Source organism: Schistocerca americana, chromosome 7 (genome assembly GCF_021461395.2).
Source record: "Schistocerca americana isolate TAMUIC-IGC-003095 chromosome 7, iqSchAmer2.1, whole genome shotgun sequence".
NCBI lineage: Eukaryota > Metazoa > Arthropoda > Insecta > Orthoptera > Acrididae > Schistocerca > Schistocerca americana.
The window spans coordinates 230203633-230229347 of NC_060125.1; the positions used below are offsets into that span (position 1 = coordinate 230203633).

Consider the following 25715-nt stretch of genomic DNA (forward strand, 5'->3'; position numbering starts at 1 on the left):
CAAACTTCTCTCACATTTCACTTATAAGCTGCACTCCCTGAAATTCCATATGAAATTCCATACTTTATGCTGTTTCAAATCTACTGTGTGTCAATGTGGTGAGAAAATTATCTTTCTTTAGGAACATCACTGCCATAATACTTTACAAGAATACTGTAAATCTGTTCAGGAGTATCACTGTTGTGGTAATAGTGTAAAGACTTCGTTATGGTATTACGAATCATGAATTACAGAGCACAGATGACTCAGTACAATATTGTAAATGGTGGCCTCTGCATTTACAACATGTTTGGGAGAATGTCATATAAACATGATACAAATAAAGAAAAACATGTAAGTATGGAAATAAGTCTTACAAATATTGTCTTTATTTTGCAAGTGTCAAGGTTGATGTAACATAAGAGAGCCACTGACACATCACAGCCTATTTTCCAATCTTAAGTACAGTAGGACTAGATATACTCTTGCACAAGTTCACCAGTACACGATGTGTCACACAGTATAAACTGTCCATAAAGCAGTTATATTAAAACATGCATACATTTATTAGCTCAATCATATCATATTGCACTAAAAGTGGAACACTTGCCATGTCATATTATAAAAGTTGACACTGAGTTTTCTAATTAAGAACATGTGAAAGTAAACACAGAACCTTTGGCTTTTGTATTCTAACTATGGACGGAAGTGATAAATTGCAGCAAACAACTCGTTAAATAGTCTATCGAGTTTTACACCACTTCAGCTGGCAACTCACAAACGTGTGTCGAATAAAATAATGCCTATGCTGTGTTAAAGTATATCACATAAAACAATATTAACCCTTACATTAACTATATTATTTAGCTATTACAAGTTTGGAAGATAATCTTATTTTGTCTTTCCAACTACATGATAGCACATTCAGTTTGGAAGAAACAAGATAACTCAGACCAACAGCTGAGAAGTTGTCACATCAGAATATTGGAAGCCCAATTCTTCAGCAAATAAGTTGCCATCTGTTGTTACAATTTCAGCATCAGTCATGTTTAGTTCCAAAGAAAGCCCAGGTGGCAAATCTGCAACCACAAATGATATATCGGAATCTCTGTCGAGGAGTCCTGATTCTTGAACGACGACATCTTTTGAAACAGGGTTCAGGAACTCTGAAAAAAGTATACAAATTAATTTCTTGACTATACAGATTCAAAACATCACATACTAAGAAGTAGTGTTAAAGGAAGAGCAGGAACAAGAAAAATTCTCTTCGATTTAGTGACAAGAACTGATTTTTTGGTCTGCTGCTTCACACTTAATTGCGACTGCAAAAATTATGTAACTTAGCAGTCTATTCTGTGACTACTGCACATTACACCCAACTGCAAGTGTGATATTGTACATAACATATTTTAAGTTGACTGGGGTGAACTGTTAAATTTGCTTGTAATATAAAAAGAATTCAATGTACAGAGATTAAATAAGTTTACTAATTTATTGATGATAAATATGTAAAAACTTTAAGTGCTGTTTCAAAGATCTACATTTGATTACAATTTTATGTACAAGGCTTTTCAAACCATGGGACTGCTCACAATCAATATTACGAGTATATTGTTTCCAACTGTATCTGTTATTTATAAAGTGTATTTTGCCACTTCTTGTTAGCTTATTTCCTTAATTTTGCTAGTACTGCAATACTGACAATTATCTATCTGCAAGATGCAAAATCCTTTTCAGTGAGGTAAAAATCATGTCAGAAAGATTCATTGTATACACATAAAATTTTCTGGTTGGCAGAATTTCATGTACAAAAATTCTCAAAGCTTTAAATTTTAAAATTTATAAGTGGAAAATATATGTTATAGTGACCTACACAACAAACTATGAAAGAATGTTATTGCATAAGGATAGACCTGCCCCCATGAACCACGGACCTTGCTGCTGGTGGAGAGGCTCGTGTGCCTAAGCAATGCAGATAGCCGCACTGTAGGTGCAACCACAATGGAGAGGCCAAACATGTGGTTCCTGAAGAGCAGTAGCAGTCTTTTCAGTAGTTGCAGGGACAGCAATCTGGATGATTGACTGATCTGGCCTTGTAACATCAACCAAAACGACCTTGCTGTGCTGGTGCTGTGAACGGCTGAAGGCAAGGGTAAACTAGAGCCGTAATTTTTCCTGAGGGCTTGCAGCTCTACTGTATGATGGAATTCTCCTAGGCAAAATATTCCAGAGGTAAAGTAGTCCCCCATTCGGATCTCCGGGCGGGGACTACTCAGGAGGATGACATTATCATTAGAAACAAACCTGGTGTTCTACAGATTGGGGCATGGAATATCAGATCCCTTAATTGGGCAGATAGGTTAGAAAATTTAGAAAGGGAAATTTGAAGTTAGACATGGTGTGAGTTACTGAAGTTTGGTGGCAGGAGGAAGAGGACTTCTGGTCAAGTGAATACAGGGATATAAATACAAAATCAAATAGGAGTAATGCAGGAGTAGGATTAATAATGAATAAAAAATAAGAATGCAGATAAGATAGTATGAACAGCATAGTGACCACATTACTGTGGCCAAGATAGACATGAAGCCCACACCCACCACAGTAGTACAAGTTCATATGCCGACTAGCTCTGCAGATAATGAACACATTGAAGAAATGTATGCTGAGTTAAAAGAAATTATTCAGACAGTTAATGGAGATGAAAATTTAATCATGATGCGGACTTGGAATTTGATAGCAGGAAAAGGAAGACAAGGAAAATAGTAGATGAATATGGGCATTGGGAAATAAATGAAAGAGGAACCCTCTGGTAGAATTTTGCATGGAGCATAATTTAATCATAGCTAACACTTGGTTTAAGAATCATGAAAGAAGGTTGTATAAATGGAAGAGACCTGGAGACATCAGAAAGTTTCAGATTGATTATACACTGAACGAGCACACCAAGTGCCTAACACAACACGGCAGGGATGCGACTAATGTCTGGAGTAGCGCTGGAGGGTATTGACACCATGAATCCTGCAGGGCTGTCCATAAATCCTGAAGAGTGATAGAGGTGGTGATTTCTTCTGAACAGCATGTTGCAAGGCGTCCCAGATATGCTCAATAATGTTCATATCTGGGGAGTTTGGTGGCCAGTTGACGTGTTTAAACTCAGAAGAGTGTTCCTGGAGCCAATCTGTAGCAATTTGAGAAGTGTGGGGCATTGCACTGTCCTGATGAAATTGCCCAAGTCCAGCTGAATGCACAGAGGAGATGAATGGATGCAGGTGATCAGGCAGAATGTTTAAGTACACGTCACCTGTCACAAGTCATGTCTGGACATATCAGGAGTCCCATATCACTCCAACCGCACACACCCCACACCATTACAGAGTCTCCACCACATTGAACAGTCCTCTGCTGACATGCAGGGTCCATGGATTCATGAGGTTGTCTCCATACCCGTACATGTCCATCCACCTGATACAATTTAAAAGGAGACTTGTCAGACCAGGCAACATGTTTCCAGTCATCAACAATCCAATGTCAGTGTTGATGGGCCAAGGCGAGGCGTAAAGCTTTGTGTCATGCGGTCATCAATTATACACAGGAGGGCCTTCGGCTCCAAAAGCCCGTATCAATGATGTTTCATTGAATGGTTCACATGTTGTCACTTATTGATGGCCCAGCATTGAAATCTGCAGCAATTTGTGGGAGGGTTGCACTTCTGCCACACTGAACGATTCTCTTCACTCGATGTTGGTCCCATTTTTGCTGGCTCTTTTTCCAGCTACAGCAAAGTTGGAGATTTGATGTTTTACTGGGTTCCTGATACTCTCAGTGCACTTGTGAAATTGTCGTACAAGAAAATCCCCACTTCATTGCTATACCTCGGAGATGCTGCGTTCCATCGCTCATGCGCCGATTATAACACTACATTCAAACTCGGTTAAATCTTGATAACCTGCCATTGTAATAGCAGTAACCGATCTAACAACTGCGCCAGACACTTGTCTTATATAGGCGTTACCGACAGCAGTGCCGTATTCTGCCTGTTTATGTATCTCTGTATTTGAATACGCATGCCTGTACCAGTTTCTGTGGTGCTACAGTGTACAATGGTATGACAGAGAGTTTGGAACCAGATCTGCAGATGTGAACTCTGTCCACAGTTTATTGGTTATGAACTGTAGATTGAAAATAAAAAAATCTGCAAAATGGTAGGAATTTAAGGAGATGGGACCTCGATAAACTGGTAGAACCAGAGGTTATAGAGAGTTTCAGAGGGAGCATTAGGGAACGATTGACAGGAACAGGGGAAAGGAATACAGTAGAAGAAAAATGGGTAGCTTTTGAGAGATGAAATAGTGAAGGCAGCAGTGGGTCAAGTACGTATAAATACAAGGGCTAGTATAAATCCTTGGGTAACACAAGAGATATTGAATTTAATTGATGAAAGGAGAAAATATAAAAATGCAGTAAATGAGGCAGGTGAAAGGAAATACAAACGTCTAAAAAATGAGATTGACAGAAAGTGCAAAATGGCTAGAGGACAAATGCAAGGATTTAGAAGCACTTGTTATTAGGGGGAAAGATAGATGCCACTTACAGGAAAATTAGAGACCTTCGGAGAAAAGAGAACCACCTGTATGAATATTGAGAGCTCAGGTGAGAAACCATTGTAAGTGAAGAAGGGAAAGCAGAAAGATGGAAGGAGTATATAGAGGGTCTATACAAGGGAAATATACTTGAGGGCAGTATTATGGATATGGAAGAGAATGTAGATTGAAATGAAATGGGAGAGACAATATTGCATGAAGAATTTGACAGAGCACTGAAGGACCTAAGCCAAAACAAGGCCCCAGGAGTAGACAACATTCTGCTAGAACTACTGCTAGTCTTGGGAGAGCCAGCCATGAAAAAACTCTTCCATACGGTGACCAAGATGTATGAGACAGGCGAAATACCCTCAGACTTCTAGAAGAATATAATATTTCACAGGTGTGAAAACTACTGAATTATCAGTTTAATAAGTTACAGCTGTGAAATAACTAGTGTGAATTCTTTACAGAAGTGTGGAAAAACAGGTAGAAGCCGATCTTGGTGAAGATCAGCTTGGATTCCAGAGAAATGTAGGAACACGTAGGGCAGTACTGACCCTACGTCTTATCTTAGAAGGTAGGTTAAGGAAAGGCAAACCTACGTTTACAGCATTTGTAGACTTAGAGAAAGTGTTTGACAATGTTGACTGGAATTTCCCTCTTTCAAATTCAAAAGGCTGTTTACAATTTTTACAGAAACCAGATGGCAGTTATGAGTTGAGGGGCATGAATGGGAAACAGTGGTCGAGAAGGGAGTGAGACAGGGTTGTAACCTATCCCCGATGTTATTCAATCTGTATATTGAGCAAGCAGTAAAGGAAACATAAGAAAGAATGCTGAAGTTTAGATGGGTAGTTCATGTAACTAGTGAGGAGGTACTGAATAGAATTGGGGAGAAAAGAAATTTGTTACACAACCTGAGCAGGAATAGGGATCAGTTGGTAGGACACATTCTGTGTCATCAAGAGATAACAAATTTAGTACTGGAGGGAAGTGGGAGTGTGGGAGGCAGATGGTAAGAGTTGTAGATGGAGACCAAGAGATTGAATACAGTAACCAGATTCTGAAGGATGTAGGTTGCGATAGTTACTTGGAAATGAAGAGGCTTGCACAGGACATGGTAGTATGGAGATCTGCATCAAACCAATCTTTGGACTGAAGACCATAACAGCAACAAGGACAGATTCTGCACTGACACAATTGGATCCACTTTCATCAGTTAAGTACTGGTTTGTTACAATATAGGCATCGAGGACTGATGGTAAATAAGGTGTAAATCAAAAGAGTGAAACATTATTACACACTATATAAGAAGATCATGCTAATTAACTTTTATTAATTTGCTACATACCTATTTTTGACCATAATATCTCCAAACAAACAAAACAGTCAGCACAAATGTTGCACTTCTGGGAAGAAGTTGCTACTTTCTCGGTTGTACCGAACAGCCTTTGTTTATTGACAGATATTTGCTAAATATCTAAATAAGTATGACAATAAAAATTACAGCTGTCCAAATGCTAAATGACAAGAGATATACTACTGTTGGCATTGCCCACTTGTCATGTTACTAACCGGGGTTTTTAATCATGAACTCTGGTTAATTCATAGTTTCGGTATCTAATAAGGTATTGTTTAAAGCTTCTAATGGATATCCAAATATCCCCAATGACCTGCCCTACATTTGCAGACATCTTTTTAAATCCCTCTGAATTGGAATAGACAACACTAATCTCAAATCTTAGGCATGTAAGAAAAAAGTACATGGAAATTATTTTTCAGTCTTGCATTACTATTTTGTTAACCATAGTTCATCTATAAATCACTTTTTAATCTATCACACAAATACCACTGAATAGTGATTATAATGGGAACTGTGTGAAACAATTCAAAGATCCCTGAAGGTGTCTCTTAAAAAAGTGCTGTTTTCTACTTTACACAATATTCCTATTACTTGTTTTCACTTAACTCACTTTTTATACACATCTGGTACGTAGGTGCTGCTGCCATTTAAAAGTGATACTCCATTAGTGTGCCCATTTACACTCAAATTGAATTAGATGCATCTGCCTAATATTGCATATCTCAAACTTTTTCCCTGTTGGTTGCAACGATAAACACATCATGGCATGGACTCAATGAGGTATCACGAGACAGAGAGCCATCCTGATCCATGATCAATCAGTTGCACCTACACCTCACACAGATTAGTTGAAGCTGAGTCCAAGCTATGCATTTCTTACTCAAAAACATCCCAGATACGCTCAACAGGATTCACATCTGGTGACCAGCCACACATCGTCACATTCACAGCATGTTCCTCAAATTATTCTTACACAGTTGAGGAGCTATTGGGTGGTGTGTTGTGTAGCTGTAGATGAACAGATGGATGCTAAGAATAGAACTGTTGGTGAATTTGTAGTTACAAATGAAAATTTGTGACAGACTGGGAATTTCTGCTTTTCATGAGCAGTTTCTGTAACCATTATGCTATCTGAGAATGTGCTACAGGCCCAGCCCAAAACTTCATTGTCACTTATGTTCCCAATTATGATTTCAAGGAGTACATCTGGTAGAAGTGTTTGGCATATCTGAACAGTCTGCCAGTATCTATTAAATTTCAGCTTCACTGCTTTCATCCCCATTCATCCATTCATTTCAGTGCATTTAATTTATTTCATAGAACAGTCAGTGCAAATGTATTATGGGTGCTATTTCATCATGTATGTTTTTCCTGCTCTGATAGAAAGCAGGATGTTATCACTTCATGTTAACATTACTGTGTGCCAACTAGTGCAAAGAGCTGTCAGTCCAGGCAACATTTTTCCATGCACAAAACACCAAAGGGCAATGTTACTGTGCCTACACTTGTCACTGTGCCCTGTTATTAGCAATATGGAATGGTAAACATGTGGAGACAGTATTACAGCAAGTTGCACCCAATAGCAAGGACGCATTTCTGGATAGTGTAGATGTTCACTAATTATTGTAACATAGCATTAGATCGATACGAGATATGTTGCAGCAGTGTCTCTCTACCTAATGCTACAATCCATGAGGGTGGACACCAATCTCTGTCATCAACACATTGCAGCCCACAGTACTGGACTCACTTGGTGGTGGTGGTGATATTCCCCAAACTGAGACATCTATGGTACATTCTTAAAACTGTAGCATGTGAAATGCCCAGTACTTGCACTACCTTAGATATTACCGACACAATGGGCACCTACAATTTGGCTGTGATGATATGGTGTACTTTTCCCATCACAAGGTCTGACAACATCCCAGTTATGTATCATAATGAACTATTCCTTTCACTGTGGCGGCAGGTGTTTTCTATTTCCGGCACAGCTGCTGTCTCTGATGTAATTGCTTATGAGTGTACTTGCCATTTACTAAAAGGTGGTAGGAGTAGTAATGATGTTAATGACTCTTGACTGCACATTGTTATTTCTAATGTTGGGTACTATTTTATCTATTTCGTTATGGCAGCAATGCTTTCTCTGTTATCTGTTAAGCCAACAGTTTATTATCTAACATGGCAGTATCAGTTGGAGTAACAATACAATTAAAATACATGCTGTATTCAGTTCTTGTTCCAGATTATTCATAATTTTTCTTAAACACATCCATGCAGTTAACTACATTTCAGGAAGTTGAGGTACAGCAAGCATTGCTACAATTACTACCACTTCACAGCTTAGCCTCCCATCCTCGTTGATTGGTGGAGGAAGAGGGACTGTCCTCCTGAGACATTATGGTTATAAACTTTGAGAAATGGAAATGTTAAGCAATTTTTGATGCAATACATGTCTCATACATGTGGCCTGCAATGGAAACTACCAGTTATGACTGCTGCTTTTTTTTTGTGAATCTTACAGGAGTACCTTTTCAGTAAATCACAGATCACATTACTGGTTGTCAGTGTTGTTTATATAAGTTACTTCATAAGGTGGTACAGTTGGTATGACATTGGCCACACTCTCTCAAGAGTGTTCCAGCTATAGTCAGGTTTCCTGTAAATCAATGCAGGATGATTTCTTCAAGATGGCGATGGGTGATACCCTGTTCCATCATTGTCTAGTGCTATCTTCACCCTTAGTCAAACTCTACTTCATTTCCAGTGGTGATTTGTTAAAACCTGATCATTCAACCTTGCATTGTAGGCTGCAAAAAATTAACTGACCGGTTTTGGAATAGGATGATCTCACATCACTGCACAAAAGTTTGTTGGTATAAATTAGTCTGCGTATCAGGGCAAGTCAAAGTAAATAACTTTAAACACTTTATAACAATGAAAAATCCTGCATGGAATATTATGAAAAGGATAGTGGAGATGCTGAGTCGCTGATAGGCACACCAAAGAAGACTGTCACACAACAAAGGCCTTGTTGGCCGAAAGCTTATTGTGTGACAGTCTTTTTGCTGTGCCTATCTGTGTCTCAGCATTGAAACACTTTCTCGTCTTTAATAAATATATAATTTCCACCTTAGTTGCTTGTTGCTAGCCAAGTTTCCCTTTCGCTATGATCTCTGTCCCATATTGTATTTGTCTTGTCGGTGTTTGTGGTTTCTTGCACTGATACTTTAGTCAGTATAAAATTTTTGACTCACACTTGTCATTTTATTGGGGAAAGTGACATTCTTCAGACAATTATTGCACTTTCCTTGGTAAGAATGTGTGGCCTATACACCTGATTTCAGAAAACCATAAGTGAGAACAGGTATAAAATAGTTTACTTGCCTTCCTTGTGAGGTTGTACTAGATACTGCACCTCCACCTCCTTCTTGACACCACTGAGAATCTCTCCAGCTGATTGCTCCAGGGTGATTTCTTCTGTGGCACACTCACACTCAGGAAGTAGTATATCCTGTGGAAGAACTCGATTTTCCTTATTATCTTCAATGCTGGCAGTGGCAGCTGCTGTCTCATCCTGTGACACTTCACTTCGTAGATACTGCTGCATGGCTTGTTGCTTTTTCTGAAAGATGTGATCAAGTATTAGTTCAGTTTATTTACAGCATTTGTGGGAGTAATTTTCTATCAAAGCACAGTGTAGAAAGGGAAAAGTTGGTTCAGTAAGGAATATGTTTGTTGAATCACCAGTGTACTCAAGCGTAAGTGTAGTATAAATAAAATCTCTTGGCAAAGTAGTAAAATTTCTCAGGGGAGCACAACAAGTCAGGTATGGCAATATCTGACATTTCTGTAATAGAAAAAGCACAAACTGTATTGACGATGCCATGGTTTTGATTCTGATGAAAAAAAGTTCTGCAACCATTATGAATAATATGGATTGTACACTGAGGAAACAAAAGTCATGGGATATCTCCTCATATCATGTCAGACCTTCTTTTGCCTGGCGTAGTGCAGCAATTTGACGTGACATGGACTCAGCGAGTCATTGGAAGTCCCCTGCAGAAATACTGAACAATGCTCTCTCTAAAGCCATAATTGCTGTGTTCCATAAATGTTCGACAAGATTCATGTTGGCTGATCTGGGTGGACAAATCATTCACCTGAATTGTACAGAAATTTCTTCAAACCAGTCATGAACAACTGTGACCTGGTGACATGGTGCACTGTCATCCATAAAAATTCCACCATTGTTAGGAATGTGGAGTCCATGAATGGCTGCAAATGGTCTCCAAGGAGCTGAACATAACAATTTCCACTCAGTGATCAGCTCAGTTGGACCATAGGACCCAGCTGATTCCATGTAAACACAACCCACACCATTATGGAACCACCACAGCTTGCGCAATGCCTCACTGACAGTTTGTGGGGTTTGAGCCATACTTGAACCTTACCATCAGCTCTTAGCAACTGGAGTCAGAACTCATGTGATCAGGCCATTGTTTTCCAGCCACCTAGGGTCCAGCTGATATGGTCACCAGCCAATGAGATGTGCTGCAGACAATGTCATGTTGTTAGCAAAGGCACTCATGTATGTCATCTGCTGCCACAGTCCGTTAACGCCAAATTTCGCCACACTGTGCTAACAGATATGTTCGCTGTACATCCCATATTGGTTTCTGTGGTTATTTCACACAGTGTTCCTTGTCTGTTAGCCTGACAAGTCTACGCGCGTGCTGCTGCTCTTGATTGTTAAGTGCATTGTCCATGGTGAGAGGTAATGCCTAAAATTTGCTACTCTCGGCACACTCTTGAGACTGTGGTTCTCAGTCTATAGAATTCCCTAACAACGTGCCTAGCTCCAACTACCATTCCACATTCCAAGTCTGTTCATTCCCATCATGTGGCCATAATTACTTCAGAAAGCTTTCCACATTAATCACGTGAGTATATATGACAGCTCTGCCCTTTTATACCTTGTGTATGCTATACTACTGCCATCTGTATATATGCATATTGCTCTCCCATGACTTTTCTCACCTCAGTGTAAATATGGGTATATCTGAACTTTTTTCTCACAGTTCATTTATAAAATCTTTATTTGTGCAAAGCTATTCAAAAAATAAAAGGATATTTGCACATAGGGTTTGCAAACTTGTCTATGACAATGAGTTATATGTTCTCTATGTCCATATAGATATAAAGGTTTCTACAGCACCAGTAGCACGGTAAACCTGTGCGTATGGTGAGTGAAACATGTACAAATATGCTGTGCACTTCACTGAACAGATCGTGGCAGAGGGTACATTGTACCAGCATTGGCTCAAAGGGAAATATAACTACCATACACATCCTAATCTCCCTTTTTTATTCTCATGATCCCTAAACGAGATAATTGATGTAGACACTGTTTCATCTCGTGTCAGTACACACGCAAACATGTAAATGCTACAGTTTCCATTAAACTTTCTCCGGGATAGTGAGAAATTCAGTTTGAATGAGAAGTTAGTCCTAAAGAAGGCCTCCAGATCCCTAAAATATATCAGAACCACCTATATTTTGCAGATGACGCGTTATTGTTTACCTTTAGCTCAAATAAACGTAAATGGGTCAAGTGAAAAAAACCTTAAAGCCAATTATAATAAGACAATGGTACAAAAGAAAATATTGCAGATAAACAATGAAGTCATAGTACCAGTTTATGAGCTTTTGTACTTAGGGTAGCTGTAGACAACTACTGGATGGGCAGCAAAAGAAATCAACAGGAGACTAAAAACTGTCCAGCACGCTTTTGGAAAACTGAATGGTTTTCAAAAATCTATCTAAAAAAAGAAGGAAAATTTATAATCAACGTATTACAATGTTTTACTTATGGCAGTAAACCAAGGTTCACTCAGTGAGCAAAGAAATCATGTATGCTCAGAGTTACTGTTAAGTAACCAAAATTGTAATTATAAAACTAAATAAACAAAGAAGTGGTACAGGGAACAGAATGGAGTAGAAGACATAATTATGACAATGAAAACAAATGTGAGTGGGTGGGTCGGGGGTAGATAATCAAGAAAGTTATACCCTCGATAAAGAGACGTGAAATTTTGAAGTCAACAACCCAATGCATGGTGTGCAGATGAAAGAAAACACAAAGGAGCAACATGCATATAGCTGAAGAACGTAGGTAATCAAAAAATTAATGATACTGACTGTGAGAACTATATCAAAATGTTTTGCATTAACCTAACTGAAAAATCTTGGAGCATGCGAAATTCAAAGTCTGTAATACAGTTTTCTTCTGAGCCTAGGTTTTTCCTTGAACAGGTTACACTTAAGGATGATTTACTGACTGATGGCTAAAAGAATGCAGACCACTATTGTGAATAAAGATTCTAAGGCACTGCTTACCAGGGTGGAAGGTGATGGTGCATCTTTATTGGCGAAGGTCCAAAGATGCCCAACACCATGGGGTGCTTTGCTGCCCTTCCGGAAGTGTGGGTTGATAGATAGGTTGTGGCGCACAGAATTCTTCCATCGGTCATCATTCGCCTTGTAGTATGAGAAACGTTCCCTGCAAATTGAAACCAAAGTTTTCTTAATTAGTATACTTTCTTACAGTGTTCCGACAAATTTAGTAATATGTCTACAACATAGAACCTAAACCATTCCATTTATAATGAGAGTTTGTTTTTATAGCAATTGTTGTTTTCTCTTAATGCAGATTTATGTAGTTAAAAACTGCTGACTAGAACACAACATTTTGGAAACAGGACACTGTTGCTGCCAGGAAATTAACCTGTGTCAGTCTGAAGTATGATATTGGATATAGTAGACTCTGCTTCTCTCTCTCTCTCTCTCTCTCTCTCTCTCTCTCTCTCTCTCTCTCTCTCTCTCTCTCTCTTCTCTTATGCTTACTCTGTGATTCAACAGGTTCATGACTTCAAGATCTATTCACAAGTGGTCAGAAAGCAAGTGTATTTAACAATTTCAGGGAAATACTTCCATAATTTATGTTCTGTTAGCTAGTCCTCACCATGTTGTCTGTCTGCTACCACCTTGGAGCAGTGCTATTCAGTCACTGCTGGAGAGCTGGTTACTCTTGGTGGGTTTTTTTTTATCCCTGTCAGTATGTACTGTTAAACCAAATGTCACAATAGACTAATACGGGACAACTCTAACAGATTCAAACTTAAAATTCTACTTCAAAAAGCATTTTGTTTGTAACAAGAAACTCCCAAACTTTATCTGATGGTGCTGGGCATCACATAAAACATTCCATGAGCAATACTTGTTTCAGCTGAGTCCCTCTACTCACTGCAACATCACAGTTACCTGCCAAAACACCAGAACAAAATGCACCTGCCCATTCTTAGGAGAAACACATCTGGTATATGTACGACCTGATGGATAAGACTGTAGCCTTGTGAGGCTGTTGGCAGATGACTTAACTGTGTACCAGGAGGTGACACCATTCAAAACTTGTTATGTACTGCAGAGAGACTTGCAGGTGATCAAGAATACCTGGGACAAAGATTGGCAAGTAATCCTCAACATAAAAAAAATTAATTTAATGTACTGTGCCCAAATAAATGAATGGATTTGATATTTATCAACTATCATTCACTGAATAAATCATTATGTTCACATATTTAAGAATTAATGTCTGTAATGATTTAAATTGGAAATGGCTGTGTATGTTGGTGAGGCAAAACATTATGATCACTTGCTTAGTAATGTGTTGGTCCACCTTTGGAATGTGATACGGAAGCAGTTCTGTGATGCGTAGATTAGACAAGTCATTGGTAGGTTTCTGGAGGTATGCGGCACCAGACGTCTATGCATATGTCCTGCAATTCTCGTAAATTGTGAGCTAGTGGTTTGTGGGCACAGAGCTGCTACCATACAGCATTCCAGTTGTGTTTTATTGTGTTCATATCAAGCAAATTTGGTGACCAAGATATCAGTGTGTGTTCACTATCATGCACCTCAAACCACTATAGCACGGTTGATGCGTTGCGACACAGACATTTGTCCCGCTGGAAGATGTCATCATCGCTGGAGAAGACATCAAGCATGAAGGGATGCATGAAGTCCACAATAATTTTCTTGTAGTCCACAGCTGTCATGATACCTACGATTACCACCACAGGTCCCACAGAAGCCCCAGTCAATGTCCCCCAAAGCATAATACTGCCTCCATTGGCCTGTATTCATGGTGCAGAGCTCGTTTCAAGTAGTAGTTCCTGGACTTGCGTTTGGGAGGCCATCCTGATTTAGGTTTTCCGTGATTTCCCTAAATCACTCCAGGCAAATGCCAGGATGGTTCCTTTCAAAGGGCACGGCTGACTTCCTTCCCCATCCTTATCTAATCCGATGAGACCGATGACCTCGCTGTTTGGTCTCTTCCCCCAAACAACCCAAACAACCCCAAGTAGTAGTTCACCTGGATGTCAGTGTATCCGGACACAGCTACCAACATGGCATAACAATAAATGTGATTCAGCCGACCAGGAGGCTCGTGTCTATTGATCCACAGTTCAATCTCGATGATCCCATGCCTACTGCAATCATAACTGACAGTGTCATAGGTTCATCTGCTGTGGAGCCTCATGTTCAACAATGTGCACTTCACATTGAGCTCTGAAAACACTTCTACATGCAGCAGCATTTTACTATGTCATCAAATGTGCCACAAAATGCCGCCTACACTGCTTTTCAGACCAGGCAAGCCTCCAGCCCCCACATTCTGTGATGAGATGGGGATGTCCAACACTTTGTTGCCTATGTCCTTCAACCTCTCTCCATAGACCCTCATGGCAATAACATGTGAACAGCCGGCCAGCTTTGCCGTTTCCAAAAGGCTCATGCTCAGGCCACTATCAATTAGCCCTGTGTCAGAGTTGCAGGGAACGGGGGTGGGGGATAAGTTAAAGGTACCAGAAGGACCTCCAACACACACAAGGTGGCTTGCGAAGTATTGATGGAGATGAAAAGATGATGAAGATGAAGGTAGAGAAACAAGTGACAGAACGATACCTCAGAAGGCTACAGAACAAGTTTTCATAATCTTCCTGTTGCTCAGAAGACTCTCATCACAAGAATGATACGTGACATCGCTGTAGCCTGTGTTATGTGATGAACAAACGCCTAAATGACTGAATAGGGTAATTCAGCTGCTTCTGTCAATGTCTTTTGCGCAACCTGCAATTTTATATCTGGTCTTCAAATCCGTGCGCAAGATTTTCATATTCTCTCGCTCTCTACACGCAATTACCAGTTCTACGGAAAAAATAAACAGGACCTTTTTGTGAAAAAATTAATTTAGTTACATTTTGTACTAGGATATGGTTTCGAAGAAGGCCACAGTCCTCGATTTATTCCAGGAAAACGTACAAGACTGACCTTCCAAATGCACCTCCACACCCACACTTATCCCGCACCAGTCAGGATTTCTAGTTTGTTGTTTGTGGAGCTCCTTCCTACCAATGTACAAAAATTTCCAACAACGCCAACTACTCCAACTGCTATTCCCGACATTCGACCTTTTTTGATGTCTACTGATTAGGATGTTACGCCACCAGCATTGTCCACCGTTCAGTTAAAATTATTAACGAGCCCATGAGGATAATGAAAGAAAAACGACTTTCGTCAACTTAACGCTAAAACTAATTACGTTGACAATTCTATCCAAACTTAACCCTTATAAGCATAGTAGTTTCGCAGTCAGAAGGCCTGACGAATGCAGCAATGTAATTGTTTATTTTATAGTGTTAAAATTCACAAAATTGTTAGGTAAAATTTATACAAACGTCAATCTTACAATTTGTAACTGGTCGACTGTGCCAGTGGCGTAATAAGATCAGTCTATGAAGACCAGTGAAGGTCAAATGTGGGAAATAATTCTTTCAGTTGGAAATTTGTGTGTAGTGGTAGGAGGTAGTGCCATGAGCAACATACTAGAAATCATGACCGGTGGGGGCTGAGTGTCGGGATGTCTTTAAAGGTCACTTTTGCACTTTTTCTTGAATAGCCCGAGAACCGTGACCTCCAGCGAAGACGTATCCCGTTGCAAAATTTAACTACGTTAGAGTTTCTACAAAACTCCGTCCGAACAGGCTTCGGCAGGCCTAATCGTACCAACCGACCGCCGTGTCATCCGCAACAGATATGGAGTATGGATATGGAGGGGCATGTGGCCAACACACTGCTCCCCCGGCCGTTGTCAGTTTTTGTGACTGGAGCCATTACTTTTAATCATGTACCTCCCCAATTGGCCTCACGAGGGCTGAGTGCACCCCACTAGCCAAAAGGGCTCAGCACACCTGGGCGGTCATCCATCGTTTAAGGATATCAAGCTACGGTCGCGGAAGAATCAAATTTTTTCACCGAATAGTTTTTCTTAAAATCGGATGTTAAGTAATTCATAGCTACCGTCGCGTCCGCTCCACTGCTTTGCCGAGAAGACACGTGGCTGTCGCTCTCTGTCGCATGTGCAACAACGACAAGATTCAAACACGTTTGAATTCAAACGTCGCCAGTTGCAGCGGGAGACAGGCAGCGACACAGATGTCGCTAACGTAGGACACTTCCGTAACTACATCTGCGGTTGTGTTTTGTCGCCTGAAGCTGTCGCTCGCTTTTGTCGTTCCCGTAGAACACGGCATAAAGAGCTGGCCCAGCGCGACAGCACTTAACTTCGGTGATCCGATGGGAACCGGTGTTACCATTGCGGCAACGCCGATGGCAATTTTCCTACAAAAAGGTCCTGTTCATTTTTTTCTCTATAGGACTAATAGTTTGCGCGTAGCGAGCAAGAAAATATGAAAATCTCTCAAGTGGTTTTTAAAAGCCACAGATAACATTGCTGGTTGCATACAACGATATCGTTAGGGGCAGCTAAATTAGCCTGTATATAGAACTGGCAGGCAGGCTATCTGAGACTATGCATGCCTGCTTCTCAGTTTGCACGTGTTGTACGACAAGACCGGCCACGGTGGGCCAAACTTCACGCTGGCCGCGTGCAGACGGTCTGTCTCAACTTCGCTCCGTCCTCCTCGGAAGTACCCAGTACAGGACGACACTTCGTTTGATATTGCGGTGTGGCATTTTTATGGTTGTAAGCGTCTCTTCAGTTCGGGAGAATCGTTGTGTCAGTGGTTTCCCTTTCGCTATTCCTTAGAGATATGAAGGATATTCACAGGTCCAACGGCTGCACGAAAAGGAACAACCCAGCGATCAAATGGTTCAAATGGCTCTGAGCACTATGGGACTTAACTTCTAAGGACATCACACACATCCATGCCCGAGGCAGGATTCGAACCTGCGACCGTAGCGGTCGCGCGGTTCCAGACTGTAGCGCCTAGAACCGCTCGGCCACCCGGGCCGGCGCCTAGCGATCTATCACGCCTTTAAAAATGAACGAGAATGTCAGAAGAGAGGGATGAGAATTCTCGATGTATGTTATGCAGTCGCATAAGCAACGGGTACTGCAAATTTGGTATGAAACATTACAATGTCATGCAGAAAGAATTTAAAGAATTAGTTACCGAGGGAGGTGGCGCAGTGGTTAGTACACTGAACTCGCATTCGAGAGAACGACGGCTCAAACCCGCATCTGGCCGTCCTTATCCAGGTTTTCTGTGATTTCCTAAATCGCTTCAGGTAAATAGCGGGATGGTTCCTATGAAAGCACACGGCCGGCTTCCTTCCCTAATCTGATGGGACCGATGACCTCGCTATTTGGTCACCTCTCCCCCCCCCCCCCCCAAAATCAACCAAAGAATTAAATGTCAATGAAGAGCAAAAACTTACAACGATCGACAGACGAGATTCACTGTTCTCTCCATTACGAACTAATTTGTGCTAAATTTGCCTGTATGCAACAAGAGAAGAAATGGATGGTACAAATAGTGAAATGTATGAAGTATAATGAAATGTATGAAGTTTTCAATGAAACTGAACAAAGATTATGGAGACTTTATATGTTACTGCAAAGTACGTTGGTTAAATCAAGGGGCACACCTGCAAGTATTTTTCAATTTAAAACTCAAATGGTTCAAATGGCTCTGACCACTATGGGACTTAACATCTGAGGTCATCAGTCCCCTAGAACTTAGAACTACTTAAACCTAACTAACCTAAGGACATCACACACATCCATGCCCGAGGCAGGATTCGAACCTGCGACCGTAGCGGTCGCGCGGTTCCAGACTGAAGCGCCTAGAACCGTTCGGCCACACCGGCCGGCATTTAAAACTCGCTATTGTTGAATTGATGTAGGAAAAAGTAGTGCAGGGACGAACATTACAACTTCTGGAATGGATTGCAGTCCTAGCATTTTAAATGGACTTCACTGTACGTTGCCTTCAGTAAGACTTGCAAGGTGAGAAACAACTTCTTTCTGGTGTTGAGGATGCATTTACAAAGGAAATCGCGTAGCAGAAGCGACACATTCTGACAAACACAGCCTAGTCCCCTAAGCTCAATGGCGTTAAAGGAAACGTGAGGTTTGAGTAATTCATTGTGGCCCTGAAATAATTACAAGACGTTTTGAGGACACTGCAGGTCTTACATCTGTTTTCGAGACTGCCGTTTCAGTTGAAAGGGCCTCTGTCCATGTGCAGATGTAACTGATTGATCTGCAACGTATTTGCCGTTTTAAAGATAAATTCTTTTAAGTTAAAACTGTCCACCACGTCTACATTGATTGGAATAAGATGTGCACATAGGTATTATGATTTTAGACAAGGACGTTATAGGCCTTTGTGGTATAATTATTAGAGCCTCAATACATAAAACCTCAAAAGTCATACCTCAGACGCACCTCAGAATTGAGGTTGCTACAATATTTCTATAAATATATGTGTGTGAAAGGCCTATTTTCGATTATGAAACATTTAAGTCACGATAACGTGGCAACCCGAGTTCGAAAATCTGAGAAATCATCTGTGTCTGTCCGTACGCTGACAGTTTGTACCGAATAACAATAATGTCTTCGGCACGCCAAAAATAAAAAAAATTCTGAAAATTAATTTTTGTTTGTGATTTTCGTTGTTGAGAAATGTGAAATACAAAACGAAGTCGTGCGACTGCATTACCATTTGAATGCGGCACGTGCGCTGTTTCCCCTCCTCGTGCTCAGACAGCACAGCCCACGATCCAAATTCTTGGCGGCCCCTGTTCTATGACTATAGTTCAAACTTTTATTAATCTTGTAACCTGGACTTAGTGCTGTGCAAACAACACAGTCAGTAGACCAACGGATGGAGGTTTTATGCAATGCCAAGTCCCAGTATTTATGTAGGTAAGTTGTGCCGACAATGAAATTCGTGGGATGTGGCAAGACGGCCTGCTTTTGCTAGTTTGCAGTTGATTGATACTAATATGTGGTCTTCTGAGCAAACAGCGATGAGTGATCAGAAACGTTTTGTTAGAAAGTGTATTTTGCTTCAAATGGCTCTGAGCACTATGGGACTTAACATGTGAGGTCATCAGTCCCCTACAACTTAAAACTACTTACACCTAACTAACCTAAGGACATCACACACATCCATGCCCGAGGCAGAATTCGAACCTGCGACCTTAGCAATCGCGCAGTTCCGGACTGAAGCGCATAGAACCGCTCGGCCACCGCGGCCGGCTTGTATTTTGGTGAACACGTTCCAAGGTCGTTCTATGCAGTGCCTTTGCCTCATTGAACTTCGTCACACCTGTCTCTAATTTATACCTCCATTACCCAATGTGTGCCATAAGTGAATCACAATTAATAATGATAAAATTAATGAAGCTTTTCAAGGAAATGTCACAGAGACATCATCAATTTTTTATCCAGTGTTCTGTATTTTAAAAGCTGCTTGTTGTACTGTTGGAACAAAAAGAACAACTTTTTAAAAATATGCATATTTCTCATTATTCATACTCTGGCTATGTCTCTTGACTAGAACTATGAAAGAGAAGTGTGTCGTATATCACCTTGATCATACACTATTATTATATTTTTAGGTACACTACTTAACAATTACACTGAATTCTTCCCAAAAACTTTATTTTTTTTTATCGAATACAAATACGTGACTCGTAGCACCAGTAATGGCAAAGGTTGAAAACTTTTACGCGAAGATCAGGTGTTTTCGATGTAAAACGGCCAGATGCAAGTAGGACTCAAGCACTGAGGGTTTCATACAATCTTAATTATGTATATAAAATTCATCCTTTTCTGAAAGAAGATCTCGACGATTTTTGACTTTTATCGACCCTGATTCTGGGAAGATGTCGATCCCAGGGATTCCAAGACTCTAGAATGAAGTCGTATAACCAACAACAGATATATTTTTCCATGTGGTATAATTACAAATTCACAAATTTCTGATTCTTTTCCTTCAATAGTACAGTACATGTGTTTCTTGCCAAATTTCAGAATTCTACGTTACCTATAAGTTTTGATGAGTGAGTTTGCGAGTATCAAAATGTGTGACATAAACGACCGTATCTTCTGATTGTACTGACATTCTTACACCACTAAAGGATTATAAACATCAGTGTGTGATATAAATTTCATCTTTATACCTCTACCCGTTGCTAAGAAACAGAATTTCGAACAGTCAAAAAAAAAATGGCTCTGAGCACTATGGGACTTAACTACTGAGGTCATCAGTCCCCTAGAACTTAGAACTACTTAAATCTAACTAACCTAAGGACATCACACATATCCATGCCCGAGGCAGGATTCGAACCTGCGACCGTAGCGGTCACGCGGTTCCAAACTGACGCGCTTAGAAGCGCACGGCCACACCGGCCGGCTTCGAACAGTCGGTCAGACGTGTGATCGTAGAAGGGTTCCGTTGTTACCGACTGAGGCTCGGAAACCTAAGAAGGGACGTTTAGATGGGCGATACAAAATTTGTGTAAAATGCTGATTTATTAAGAAACAGTTTACGAGATTCCATAGAAACACTAAAACAATTGTATAACTACTTCACCCTGAATCCATTGTTGAAGTGGCGAAGTAGTTACACAGATATCAAAAGACTTGATGAGATAGCTTTGCGAGGCTCGCATGAAACCAGTCTTAGGACTGGTGCAACAACGACAAATGTGATAGATAGCTACATACTTTTAAGCGCAGAATTTTTTTGTTTCGTCACTTCCACATTGCAGCTGACGGTTTCGTATGCATAAACCAAATCACTGGCCTGGCTGCATAAATGTTTAGTCAGATTTGTAACTGGAAGAACAATCCATGGCATGGGAGGGGTGGTACGGAGTGAGAGTACAGGACGGAGTGCCAGAATCAAGTATGGCGTTGGTGCATCGTTTGTATCATTTTTGTTTTGCGTTTTGGTATCACGGTTGCTGTGAATTTTGTTATAGATTGTCACTTTTTATTTGTACTTCACTGTTTTGAGTTTAAATACTGTAATTTTTTTCATTTGGAGATAGTGAATGGAACTATGGACGCTAGAAAATGGAATGCCAAGTGGAGAAATCGGAACATTTCCGATATATTCTTCAGTCTGAATTCAGTACAGGGGTAACAGAAGCGGAGGCAATCAGAAACATTTGCGCCGTGTATGAGAATAATGCCATTGGACAGAGCACGGCAAGGAAATGGTTGTCTCGTTTGAGGAGGATCGTTTTGACATCAGTGACTCTCAATGTTCAGGAAAACATTCGATGTTTGATGGAGGTCGTTCAAACCCATTAATCCACAATGATCCATGCCAGTGTAGCCGAGAACTGGCAAATGTGATGAACTGTGATTATTCCACCATCATGTAACGTTTGCATGCAATGAAGAAGGTTCAAAAATCGGTTGTATGGGTACCGCAAGCTCTAAGCCGAAATCACAAAAATCAGCGGAATGCCGCTTGTGCATCTCTGCTTGGTCGTCATCAATTCGTTGTGAACAACACCTGTCATTCCTGTCCTGTATCGTTGCTGGTGACGAGAAATGCTGTCTTTATGCTAACATAAGGAAAACGGTTCAAATGGCTCTGAGTACTTTGGGACTTAACATCGGAGGTCATCAGTCTCCTAGAACTTAGAACTACTTAATACTTAAACCTAACTAACCTGAAGACATCACACATATCCATGCCCGAGGCAGGATTCGAACCTGTGACCGTAGCAGTCGCGCGGTTTCGGACTGAAGCGCCTAGAACGGCTCGGCCACCGCGGCCGGCAACATAAGGAAAAGACAGGAATGGTTGACCCCAAACAAAGCAGCAATTTCCTGTACAAAGAGCTGTGCGCATCCGCATCTGGTGGAACAGCGACGGTGTGGTGTACCCCGAGGTGTAACCATCACTGCTGGCATTTATTGTCAACAACTGAGACGTCTTGCAGACGCAATCAACGAGTAACGGCCGGGAAGGCTGCGTGAAGCGATGCTACTGCCCCATAACACCCGCTCGCATTCTGCTGACTGACAAAAATCGCTATATAGGAGTTGGGTTGGAAAGTCATTCCGCACCCAGCTTCTTCACCTGATCTTGCGCCCTCAGATTTTCATCTTCTCCGCTCTCTATCAAACAATCTGTAAGGCACTTCCTTTACAGATGAAAATGCGCTGCCGGTCGTTGTGGCCGAGCGGTTCGAGGCGCTTCAGTGCGGAACCGCGCTGCTGCTACGGTCGCAGGTTCGAATCCTGCCTCGGGCATGGATGTGTGTCATGTCCTTGGGCTAGTTAGCCTAAGTAGTTCTAAGTCTAGGGGACTCATGACCTCAGATGTGAAGTCCCATAGTGCTCAGAGCCATTTTTGAAAATGCGTTCCGAATATGGATCTACGAATTCTTCCCCCCGAAACCAAGTGATTTCTATAGCCGCGGAGTCGCACAGTTACCCCAGCGCTGACAGACGGTTGTTAAGTCGTGAAGGAGGAATATACTGTGTTATTGGTGACTACACTCTCTGTTACGTGTATCTGTTGTGTTTATTAAACCTACACAAAACGCTACGTACTTATGCACCAACCCAGTATCTTGTCGCATTCAAGTTATTGTCTCCTCCTCTTCAAATGTTACATTCTTTATACACTACTGGCCACTAAAATTGCTACACCACGAAGATGACGTGCTAAAGACGCGAAATTGAACCGACAGGAAGAAGATGCTGTGATATGCAAATGATTAGCTTTTCAGAGCATTCACACAAGGTTGGCGCCGGTGGCGACACCTACAACGTGCTGACACGAGGAAAGTTTCCAACCGATTTCTCATACACAGACAGCAGTTCACCGGCGTTGCCTGGTGAAACGTTGTTGTAATGCCTCGTGTAAGGAGGAGAAATGCGTAACATCACGTTTCCGACTTTGATAAAGGTCGGATTGTAGCCTATCGCGATTGCGGTTTACCGTATCGCGACATTGCTGCTCGCGTTGGTCGAGATCCAATGACTGTTAGCAGAATATGGAATCGGTGGGTTCAGGAGGGTAATACGGAACGCCGTGTTGCATCCCAATGGCCTCGTATCACTAGCAGTCGAGATGACAGGCATCTTATCAACATGGCTGTAACGGATCGTGCAGCCACGTCTCGATCCCTGAGTCAACAGATGGGGACGTTTGCAAGACAACAACCATATGCACGAACAGTTCGACTACGTTTGCAGCTCCATGGACTGTCAGCTCGGAGACCACCCTTGACGCTGCATCACAGACAGGAGCGCCTGCGATGGTATACTCAACGACGAACCTGGGTGCACGAATGGCAAAACGTCATTTTTTCGGATGAATCCAGATTCTGTTTTCAGCATCGTGATGGTCGCATCCGTGTTTGGCGACATCGCGGTGAACGCACATTGGAAGCGTGTATTCGTCATCACCGAACTGGCGTATCACCCGACGTGATGGTATGGGGTGCCATTGGTTACACGTCTCGGTCACCTCTTGTTTGCATTGACGGCACTTTGAACAGCGGACGTTACATTTCAGATGCATTACGACCCGTGGCTCTACCCTTCATTCGATCCCTGCGAAACCCTACATTTCAGCAGGATAATGCACGCATGCATGTTGCAGGTGCTGTACGGGCCTTTCTGGATACAGAAAATGTTCGACTGCTGCCCTGGCCAGCACATTCTCCAGATCTCTCCCCAATTGAAAACGTCTGGTCAATGGTGGCCGAGCAACTGGCTCGCCACAATACGCCAGTCACTACTCTTGATGAACTGTGGTATTGTTTTGAAGCTGCATGGGCAGCTGTACGTGTACACACCATCCAAGGTCTGTTTGACTCAATGCCCAGGCGTATCAAGGCCGTTAGTACGGCCAGAGGTGGTTGTTCTGGGTACTGATTTCTCAGGATCTATGCACCCAAATTGCGTGAAAATGTAATCACATGTCAGTTCTAGTATTTTGTCCAATGAATACCCGTTTATCATCTGAATTTCTTCTTGGTGTAGCAGTTTTAATGGCCAGTAGTGTAGTTTATACAGGGAGCTTATTCCGTGCCGCGAGGCTGGGCAGCACAGGCGGACTGGCTGCTGCTACGGCATTGATAACATGTCTTTCAAATGTTTCCAAAAAATGATACTGTCCTACGATCATTTGTTTTTGATTGGAAATCTGTCAGGTAGCGAAAGTTTAGCAAGACATCCGTATATTTTGGCTGTTTACTCACGAACCTAGAATTATTGTAAAAAATAGTCTCCTTAACACTATTGTGTTTGCGCTTATGGGCACTCAACGTCGAGGTCATCAGCGCCCCGACACACATTAAAAGGAACGAATGTGGACAGACCTAATAAAACTGAAACACACACGCAAAGAAAGCAGGAAAAGAAAGTAAATGCTACATAAGAAAGTAAAACGTAAGGAAAGGGAAAACATAGCAACAAGAATGCCACAGGAAATTATCATTAGCTGGCCACTTACATAAAATATTCACTAGACAGTATCATACAGAGTGTTTTTCTCTATAACTTACAAATAAATATGCGAAAGAAATATTTACTTAGACAAGTAAATTTTAAAAATGTTACTCTTTGTACAGAGTTCTGAACATAGTTTATTTAGTTTTTTTGCAGAGAGTTATAGCAACGACTTACAATTTTTTCATCAGAGCATTCTTCTTTCTGTAGTTAAACCAATTCTGTACAAATCTGTTTAAATCAAGTTTCTATAAATTTTACTTAAGGGAGCAAGAAATATAATAAGTTTTTGGGGTGGTTGTAACATGCTGTACGAAACTGGCTGTGTTTAGGTTGATGATCTAGTGGCGGAATATCCATTTATGTGAGGTGTTCAAATGAGTGGTAGATTTGGCGGAGGGGACCAAACAGCGAGGTCATCGGTGCTATCGGATTAGGGAAGGCTGACGAAAGAAGTCGGCCGTGCTCTTTCAGAGTAACCATCCATGCATCTGCCTGAAGCGATTTATGGAAATCACGGAAAACCTAAATCAGGATGGCCGGACGGGGCTTTGAACCATCTTTGAACCAGCGTTCTCCCGAATGCGAGTCCAGCGTGCTAGCCACTGCGTTACCTCGCTCGGTCAAATGAGCGTCAATTTTTCTGAATGGATGTCGCCTTGCACCTTCTACTCTAAATGGCCTGCGGACGAAACACATCTAGGCGCTCAGTCCGGAACCGCGCGACTGCTACGGTCGCAGGTTCGAATCCTGCCGCGGGCATGGATGTGTGTGATGTCCTTAGGTTAGTTAGGTTTAACTAGTTCTAAGTTCTAGGGGACTGATGACCTCAGAAGTTAAGTCCCATAGTGCTCAGAGCCATTTGAACCATTTGAACCTGCCTCGGGCATGGATGTGTGTGATGTCCTTAGGTTAGTTAGGTTTAAGCAGTTCT

General features: G+C 41.4%; 1 protein-coding gene across 2 annotated transcripts in view; it reads right to left on the bottom strand.

Moving 5' to 3' along the window:
* Positions 1–346: 346 nt before the first annotated feature.
* The window catches only part of LOC124622488 (fork head protein homolog 2-like), a 263942-nt gene continuing 238573 nt past the window's right edge, over positions 347–25715 (bottom strand). For both annotated transcript variants that reach the window (XM_047148202.1, XM_047148201.1), the window contains exons 3-5: positions 12322–12484; positions 9310–9547; positions 347–1145 (exon numbers count right to left, since the gene is read on the bottom strand). In XM_047148202.1, the coding sequence (XP_047004158.1) occupies positions 928–1145; positions 9310–9547; positions 12322–12484 (619 nt within the window). In that variant the 3' untranslated portion in view covers positions 347–927. The remainder of the gene's footprint in view (positions 1146–9309; positions 9548–12321; positions 12485–25715) is intronic.